We start from the raw sequence: 10,083 nt of genomic DNA, 5'->3' as shown, positions 1-10,083 counted from the left end.
AAGAAAAAAAAAAAAAAAAAAAAAAAAACACCATTTCTTGAAAGGACAGACTTATTGGACTGGTGGGAACTATCAACTAGAGGCCAGCCTGATTTGCAAGTGGCTGTTCAGTCACCCAAGCCAACAGGACCAAAGAAAGTAATTAGGAGGATTTAGTTATAGCAAGTTCCCAGGGACTCAGTTTAGTGTACAGAAACTCTCCCTGCACCTCTTAGCATTTCCTTAGCTCACGTACCAGGCCTGTGAAGAGCAGGTATTTGGCTAACGTGAGGACTGATGATAACATAACCCACGTTCACCACTTCAAAGAGCTCAGAATCAAAAGTATCAGGGTCCCAGCTGTGTTCCCCGCTCTGAGTTTTACCATCATTCAAGCTGTCGCTGGTGGCCACATGGGTGAATGGAGACTGGGCCGGAGGCTCCTCACACAGGGAGTAGCTATGCTCAGCCTGGATAAGAGGTGCTGGGGATGTTGGGGATGGATCCACGTCCATGGACACACTCTTCTCTGAGAGGAAAGGGTCATTCAGGAGCTGGCCCAGGACATTCTGGGAAAATTCATCCAGAAGTTCTGAGAAGTGCTGCAGGAAACAAAGAAAGAGAAAGTCAGTTTTCCTTAATCAAGTTCTGATATTTATTCTGCATGCACATTCTAAGGCAAATACAACAACCACTGATGTGTGTGAAGTCACTTATACACAATACGAGTTGTCTGTCTCTGTCTAGTAAACCATCTCAGCATTTAACAGCTTAAAATCACCATAACCTATCACTGCTTGCTACCCTGTGGGCTGGCTGGGTGGATGAGTCGATTCTATTGGGGTTTCCTGACACAGTCACTCACACTGATCCAAAGAGTCAGCCAGGACCTGCACTATGCTGGGACAAATGGACACCTGGGCCCTTTGCTCAAGAAGGCTGAGTTAGGGTGGGCTTCTTCACATGGTGACAGAAATGCTCTGTGAAAGAGAAAATGAAAGCTGAACACCTCAGAAGCCATATAACACCACTCCCCCCACAGTCTTTTACTCGAGGCACGTGACAAGGCTGTCCCAAACTCATGGGGCACGAAAACAGACTCCACCTCTTGAGGACAAAAATAGCAGAATCACATCATAACAAAGTGAGTGAAGGGTGATGTGACACAGTGGGGCATTCATGTAATGATCTGCCAGACTTCGCATGGGTAAAATCTTTAAATAAGCCATCCTGTCTTTCTACAGCATGCAGGAGTCATTATGTAGGGTGCCAAGCAAGATCAAAGGCATCCAAAGAAGTGTGACACTTTAGATCCAGAATGTCTCTCAAAGACCCATGGGGTAAAGGCTTGGGCCCAGCCCACTGATGGTGCTACTGGAAGTTGGTGGAATCATTAGCAGTCAGGGCCCAGTGGGAGGTCTTCACTGGGGGTGTGCCCTTGACAGGAATTGTGGAACTACCATCTCTTCTTTCTCTCTTTTTTCTCAGCCATGAGGTGAGAGGTTGTACTGTCATTGCCTACACACTCATGATGTACTAGCACAGGTACATAGCAACAGGGCCAGCTGATTCTGGATTGAAACCCTGAAACTATGAGCCGGAATAACTGTCTCTTTATAAAGTGGTTAAGTTCGGCATTTGTCATAACAGATAGCTGACTAACACAGGCACCTTCTTTCTATTCTCCCCCCTGCCTGGACTTGGTTCTTCTCCAGTTGTCCCCTAATCTCCGTAATTACTCCCTGACCCCCAACATGCTATGGGAATAATAAACGATAGTCTGCTTATAATCCCTAGGAGTCCTACACCCCTGTTCTTCCATGCCTCTCTAAAGGAGCTGAAGTCACCTCCACCCTCCCTCCTTGGCAGCGATGTATTTGTGGTCTGAGGTCCCAAGGAGCAGGATTTCTCCCTCGGCACTAGTAATATACAAGGCTGAACAATTCCTTGTGAGGTGTGTGGGATTACTCTGCAGACTCTAGGGTATGTAGCATCATCCTGGCCACTAACCTAGCAAATATGCCACATTTAGTGACAGTTGGGGTATTACAGTTGTGTCTAGATGTCCCCTCAAAGCTTCACACAGTCATAGGTGGGGCTTTTTCAGAGGTGACTGAATCTACAGTGTGTGATGCTGGAATTGATCCATAGTGCAATGCTAGGATCAAGGACATAGGATTAAGGGTGTGAGTGCTAGCTGCCCTAAGTAGCCTGGATAAGATATAAGGGATAGAAAGAGCTGCCCCTTGCTTGTTTTACTACCTTCTGCCTGCCGTGAGCTGTTTTTCTTCTTTGTGATGCCTGTCTGCCATACCACCTTGCCCTGAAGCCAGCTGATTATGGACTGAAAGCTTTACAAACTGTGAGCTAAATAAACCTTTCCTCCTTTAACTTTGGGTTGGGTATTTTGTCTCAGCAATGGGAAAAGTAACTAAGACGTGGGGTAAACTGAAAATCATTGGGATTAACAGGTTCATGTGGACATGTCCAACCAAGTCCCACCATGGAATTGAAGAATCAATAATGAAGTGAAAATCAACACAGAAAGGGAAGGTAGAGCTCTGGGATTGGGAGAGTTGAGGGCAGATTCTCTTCTACTAGAGGAGAGAGGCAGGCAGCAGAGAGGAGGCCCCTGCGGGATGGGCCCCTCGGGGTGGGAAGAGTGGGTTCCACCCCCATAGCAAGCACAGGACATGGCTACAACTTCCAGGTCAGAATGCAGGGACACTGTGGGCCCTGAGCACAGGTGTCTAAGAGCAAGAGACGGTGGCTGGGAGAGATGACTGAGCCCGAACACAGTTGGACCTGGAAGGTCATTAGGAATATGTCAGGTAGTCACTCCCAAATGCCCAGTGCTGGCCTCACAGTTACCAGGGGAGTTTACTGATATCTTATGATGAACCCTGTTAAGTATTCAAAAACTTGTGGAGAACAGTATCATGAGCAATTATGTATTCATTCCTTTAAAAAAAAATCTTGCTTTTCCATGATTTCTTCTGCAATCTTTGTATCTTTACCCCTCCCTCATTCCCTCTCTCCCTTCCTCCTTTCCTTTTTGAGAGATAAAATATCTGAAAGAACTGTTACAGCTCCCACCCAAACACCCTCTTCTTTCTCAACACTACCACGTCTGAACTTGGTGTTTATCATTCCTATCCAAGTCTTTGTACTTTTGTTACACATATGCTTCCACTGAATACATACGATTCTTCCACACTTTAAATGAAAGATACCACAGTGAAACAACCTTCTGCAGCCTCCTCTCAAATACACTTTTTGTATTAATCCATAGCTTGATTTCATTCACATCTGGATTGTATTTCATTGCATTTAAAGTATTTTATTATAGACAACGTTGTGATAGGCCTTCTTGGACATCAATAAATACGTATTCTAGGAGGCACCCTGGGAGATTTCTAAATGAGTAGGTCAAAGGCACCTTTACACAGAACCCCGCCGCCACCTGCAAATCTGTGCTTCCCCATCCTCTTCCTATACCATGTTGTGACACTTTAGTTAATATCAGAAGTTCACAAGTCCCTAGAGGCTCCGATTTGCCCAGGGTCAGAGGAAAATTCATAGATTTGCAGCTGCCAAATGTTAAATTTAGGCTCTAAGAATGCCAAATAAATAGAGCAGGAAGACAGGACAGAAGAATCCCACGTTTCCCCCAAGGTTATCATTGAGGTCAGTGCTTCTCATATTGCTTGGTGCACACGAAATACCTGGGAATGTAAGACATGGATTCTGATTTGTGGGTCTATGTGGAGCCCCAGACCCTTCGCTTCTAACTAGCTCCCAGGGAAAGCTGCTAATCTGGACCGTACTCTAAAGAGCAAGGAGCAGAACAACAGCACATCTCAGATTAGGACCAGATTTCCTGATTGCAGAGGAACCTGCAGTCAGCAGTTGATTCTCAAAGTGGCTCCCTGAAGGCACCTTCACTGACTGATGCTGAATAGCCTGCAAGTGTTTGGTGAAGTTCTTCTTAAGACAAAAATTAAGGAAACAAAAAGATAAATAAGTAATTCAGAATGTAAAAGGTAAAACGTAAGAGTTAAACTCACCGGCCCTCCATTTCTAAGCCACAGTTCTGTCCCCTGAATAATAAGGTCAACTCTGGCCAACTATGCTGCTCCAGTAAACTTTTGGAATGTTGGTCTATCCTCAGGCAGGGCAATGCTGCCCAGGTCCGGCTACTCTGCTGACACCGCATTTTCCTTCTCCTGAGCTGCACTAATGAATGTTTTCATGAACATCCCTTGGATAACCAATAATAAGCCTTCTCTATCTTTGCTGCCCTTCTCCCAAGCTCCCCATACTTTGGATGAGGTAGTAATTATCACGTTACAAAACAATCTAGCCCTACTGATAGGCAGTCCTGAAGAATTCACAGTTGTTATCAAAACCTCTCCTCTAGAGAAAAAAAAACCCTCCCCAGAAGCAAGGATCAATTGTGCCTAACCACCCACACGGAAGAACTTAGCAAAGGTAAGCACTGCCCAACCAGTCCCAACCAGGTGCTGTGACTCAGCCCAGCAAAATGGTTCGAGGTGGATTTGGTTCTCCTTGGCAACTGTGGGCTCCAGGACTCAGCAGAGAGGTCAGCATCCTACTGCAGGCACAGGTGCAGGGCTCAGGCCCTCACTCATGCCAGTCAGTAAGAGAGAGCCACTATGGTTCTGGTGGCCATAAACCAGAGAAGGGAATAAAGTGAGCTTCAGAAAGGAGCCCTTCTGGATTCTGCAAACACCTCTGCAAAGTACTGAATTCTAGCTTATTTCTTTCAAAGACCATGGCATGAAAACAATTTGTCATTCCACCTAGTATTTTAATCAAGCCTTATGGGTTTGCAAAATGATTTCATAGACTTTTTTTTATGCAACAATCACAACAATCTTGTGAAACTGACTTTTAACCCATAGTCAACAATATCAGTTCCCTACTGAGATCTGCGATTCAAGATCTAGGATTCTATTTCAGATTGACTGGATTTTCTCTCACTGTTTCTAATAGTAAAGAGGTCTTTCAGCCTTAAAATCCAGCTTCCTGGCAAGATTTTGACAAGAATAAAAACAGGATGACCATGCTCACTAAAGTCACTGACAGGATTAATTAGGTGCCAAGAGAGGCTGAGTGCGTGATGATTCAGATTGTCAGAAAATGGGTAGATGCTTCTGCTATAAGAGAGATGGAGTTCCATGGAGAGATGAGAAAACCAAGGCTCACGATGATTAGGCACTTGGCCCAAAATTGCACTGCTGATGAAAGGGGGATTGAGACTCCAACCCAAGTCCACTGGCTGCCAAATTCCATGCACTTTCAGCCTTTTTGGAGTTAGCCTCTAAATTTAGATAAAGATACAGGCAGTCCACCCACGAAGACCACAAAGTCCTCCCTACTAACAATGCAGTTTAAGAATGGTGTCAAGACCATTTCTTCTCATTGTCTAAAGATCCTGCATTTATTATCCTTCCATGTGGCCCCAATAATCCTAGAAAACCTTGTTTCCCTTTATTCTTATACGTGAGACCTCCATTGTAATCCTAATTGACTCAGCATAACCTTCCCTGTAGCAATACGACTTTGGAGATAGCCCCAAATTTGAATCCTTGTCCAAAGATGGGCAAGATACCATACCCTCCAGACATTGGTTTCTTTCCCCAAGTCAGGTTAACAATAGTACTTACTGGCTTTCTGCTGGGAGGATTAAACTAAATAATGCATGTGATGCACCTAATACTTTACTGGCTAGCACTCTATTACAATGATCATTTTTTTAAAAAGGAAAGAAAACTCTAATTCAATTAAAACAATAAAGTGTCGGTGTTTTCTACTGGCTCACCAATATCTCACACTATTTTTCCTAGAAAGTCTTTTTCATGTTCCTCTTTCCCCACCAGGGAACCACCCAAGATGAAACACATCTATTTCTTTTATAAAGTAATCCTAGAAAGACACAGCTTGAACTGATCTTTTCTGGACATCTACAGTCCTTAGAATAAATGTCTCTTCATTTAACAGGTTTTTACTTTCTTTGATGCTTCTTTCCTTGCCGTCTTTACTTAAATGTTATCAATTTTATCATCAGGCCTTCTAAAAATCTGTTACCCAGATGTAAACCTTTTTATCTGTCCCCTTCTGAGCATCCAGTCAGTTTCATTTGGATCTCTGATCATTCAGCAGCATTTTGATGAAACAGAGAACAGGTATGAATTAAAATGCAGACCTACCAACCATTATAAATAAATACCATTAAATATTTAAGACATATCCAAAATTATAAATCAGATAAATTAGGAAAAATGATTACTCACTTTGTTAAAAAAACTACCATCTGTGAAGCATTTATTTAAATTTATGTTTGCAGATCACGGACAAATTGTCAAACACAGCCTACAAGGTGGAGTGGTAGAATGATCCGTTGCTATGAAGTGTGCCAAGATGTGAAGTCATGGGGGTGAGCAAAAGGAATAAGGTGAGGGGAAAATGAATGGTTTGTAACACTTGAGTTCAGATCCTTGGTGCCTAGAGCTACTAAGTCAACTTCTCACAGTACTAGTCCCTAAGGCCCACTCCTCCCACACACATAGGAACAGCAATCTGGGTAAGGCACTGTGCCAGACAAGAGATGGGCAGGATGATGGAGAAAGGGAAGCCATATAAAAAGGACTTTCCCAAGGCACAAGTTATCCAGAGCTTATGTTCCATGACCCCATTGTCCATAGTGCTTATCAAGCACATTCTAAGGTAGCTTTGCCATCTTGTGACCACTCAACAGGCCCCCTTAGAGGATAAAAGCAAAGCGGCACACTCTACTCCTATCCCTGCACACCATTGGCTGCACTCACCTCTTCCACACACGCAGTTTCTTTCCCTGTAAAGTGCTGTGTGTGTGTATATCAGTGCCAAGGGAACAGTGGAGGATGTTTCACACTAGATCAGTCATTTATCCCCTTTCTTTGATCTGTGGGCCCTAAGGCGAATGTCTTGAATGCTCTCAATGGTCCTACCTGCGACATGGCCAGGCACATACACATAGTCCTACTCATGCAGCTTCATCCATCGCAGTCTGTCGCAGATGGGAAGGGACTCCATGGCTCCAAGGTTTAAGTACAGCCAGCAGAGATAGCAGTAATCATACACGAATATTTATAGGGCACAGCTAACAGCCTATTCAGCTACAAAACCCTGTCATTTTCTAAAATATTCCAGGCAACATGAAACAGAACTACAAAAACTTTCCCACTTGGGAGAAGGAGGAGGGAAAATGCCCTCTTTTTGATTTGTGGATTTGTTTGCTGTATGACCCCGGTCCTGGAGAGGGAAGGGGTTCAGCAGGAAATGAGGTTTAGGCAAGGGAAGCCAGCAGCTAACAGCTGAGAGTCCACATCTACACTCCCCAGACATCCAAGTTACCAGCTCAGCCCTGCTGACTGGTAACGGAACCTCTTCACTGCAGGTCTCAAGCTGGAAAGCCTGCTCTCGGGTGAAGATCCCAGCTAGAAGAACTGCCTAGAGCTTGGAATACTTCACAGACTGGAGACAAAGAAGTAGGGGATGTGGTGGGGCAAGGTGACAAGAAATAAGTTAAGGGACCTTCCTCAAATTCACTTTACAAACTAACACTTCCCTCCAGGCAAATAGATGGAACTTCTGTGTATTGCATATTTCTTCAAATAAAAGATTAGGGCTGAGCTTTGGAGCATATTTTATTACGGTGAGGAATATTTTATTAGAGGTGAGGGTTTGTGGGGAGGAGTTGTTTCTTGGGGTTTGTTTGGCTTTGGTGAAGTAGTATTTGTTTTACTGAAATTTCACGAGCAATAACAGAACTTGTCTTTTATAGTCAGTCCTATTGCAAAATACGCAAACTTTGGTTTGTAGTGCCGATGTTCTTCATTGAACAATTGGGTTCTGGTCCTGGGACTGGGTCATTAAATGAATGGGTCCCTAAATGAAGAGTCACTCTGGGGGAGGTGTGAATGAGTGGTGCACAGAGACTTTTAGGACCATAAAACTATTCTGGGGAGGAGGGGATGGAAAAGAATGAAGATGTCTTATGTAATGTGCCAGCTCCCCACAGTGAATGCAATCATTATGTATGGCAAGTGTGTACTGGTAAAAATTAGAACTCAAAAAAGAAGAGAAATGAGTGGATATATATCATTATACATTTGCCCAAACCCACACAATGCAGATGGCAAGGTTAAGCCTAAGTATATACTGTGGACTTTGGGAGGTAATGGTGCATCAATGTCCTCCCATTGTGACAAACAGACCACTCTGCTGTGGGATGTGGGTAAGAGTGGTTATACATGTGAGGAGGCAGAGGATGCAGGTGAAATCTTTATAATTTCTGCTTAATTTTGTTCTGAATCTCAAACTGCTCTAAAAATGTTTAAAGTCTTCCTTAACTTACTTATTATATAACTATAAATTTATATATACAGTGTTTGCTTCAAGGGTTATGCACCAATACAAATTCCTTTAAAACTACATAATTTTTTATCATAAAGCAAGTATGTATGATCTTTCTCCAAGCGCAGTCCATTCCTGAATGGCCTACTGCAGTTCTTGCAATTTAATGTGAAAAACAATCCATTGCTTCTTTGAAAGAATGCCCACTTACAATACAAACAAATCATTAATGAGTTTAAGGGAGAAATAACCCAGAGGTGGCTTCTGGTTGCAAAGAAAACCTAACAGATCCGGTGAGCTAACACCAACAAATCCCATCTGTTTGCTTTTTGGCTCTTTATAGCAACAGCTGCAAATGTCTCCAAATTGTACCTTTTGATTCTTTCTGAATCCAATCTAGACTCTTGCCTAATAAAGGGCTTCAACTTCCATGGCCCAAGGGTATCCAACCAGTCCCCATAGGAATAAAAATCTAAATATATATATTTACATACATATAATATATAATATCACTTTCCATGTTCAATACAAGTGGTTTACCCAGGACAAATGCTTCCACACCATTACTGCAACTGATTTTTCCAAGACTGAAAACTATGCAGAGAGTAGACATGTTAGTAGATGCTGGAGTAGAGAGGAGTGGGGCAAGATTTCTGGTTTCCAGCACCCTTTCCTAGACACTTCTAGCATAGCCCTATGCTTCCCAGTCACTAACACACAGAATTCATGGTTCAAATTACTAACTGTGCAAAAGAACTGCTCTTGGAATTTTAATTTAGATGCAGGAGCAGGACAACTTCCTCATATTAATAGAATGGGAAGCTTTAGAGCAGGTAGAACTGACCAGAAATGCCCATGTTGGTTGCAGGAGTCCTCTTTGATTTAGTTTGAGAAACTCAAACCATACCTTGAGTCCTGCTCTTGCTTCTTCCTTCAGCCACAACAAGCAGCTGAATCTCACCGACAAACATGAATCCCCTATGGAGCTCACCACTTACCATCTGCAATTCTCTTTGCTACATCCATGGTAGGAAAGCTATAGGGACTATGAGACACAGAATAGCTGCCATCATGGCCAATTCGTCCTTCCCCAATTCTCTATTTCCAACACTAAGTCTAGACTCTGCCCTCACACTCTTCTGGCTACACAGCAGGGCTTTTGGTCTGGTCTGTGCTTCGTGCCAAAGCCAACAAAACATTTGCATTTGTTTGGTTTTTTTTTAATTTTTCATTTTCTACTAGTACATGTTTGCAGGACATAGTGATGATTACATTCCTCACGGAGAGTTGGTACATGTACGTAACAAATTGTAATTCTTTTTTCATCCCCTTCCCTTCTACCCTCACACACTTAAGAGCCTGCAAAACAATACAGTGTAAGCCCAAACTCCCCACAGAGTTAAAATAGCTGAAAATTTCTTATTTACTATCTTCCAGTCCAGTTCCCTAAAGAGGCTATTCTCTTTTATCCCTTATCCCTTATTTTATCCCTTATTGATATCCCTTCTTCTGTCCTTTATCCTTCAATTTGCAATTTTCAGCCTTTTACATTCTCACTTTGTACATTGGAGATTTGGGGGGAGTGATCCCTTCTAATAGGATCTGTGCAGATATGAGCTTTCTATTCCATCCACTCTCTTCAACAGAAAGCATCCCCAGTACACATCATCAGCCCAGGAGGTG

General features: G+C 43.0%; 1 protein-coding gene across 3 annotated transcripts in view; it reads right to left on the bottom strand.

The window, feature by feature from the left end:
- Nucleotides 1-10,083, bottom strand: part of Creb3l2 (cAMP responsive element binding protein 3 like 2) — a 105,642-nt gene that overhangs the window by 41,086 nt on the left and 54,473 nt on the right. For 2 of the 3 annotated variants that reach the window (XM_010631706.2, XM_010631705.3), the window contains exon 2: nt 365-581. In XM_010631706.2, coding sequence (XP_010630008.1) covers nt 365-581 — 217 coding nt within the window. Of the gene's footprint in view, nt 1-364; nt 582-4,046; nt 4,064-10,083 lie in introns of those variants that run through there. The other variant, XM_019208579.1, reaches the window with a different exon arrangement.

This window comes from Fukomys damarensis, unplaced genomic scaffold (genome assembly GCF_012274545.1).
Source record: "Fukomys damarensis isolate Sample0158 unplaced genomic scaffold, DMR_v1.0_HiC HiC_scaffold_16, whole genome shotgun sequence".
Lineage (NCBI taxonomy): Eukaryota > Metazoa > Chordata > Mammalia > Rodentia > Bathyergidae > Fukomys > Fukomys damarensis.
Note: the sequence above shows the minus strand (reverse complement) of the source record. Positions and strands in the feature narration are given on the sequence as shown.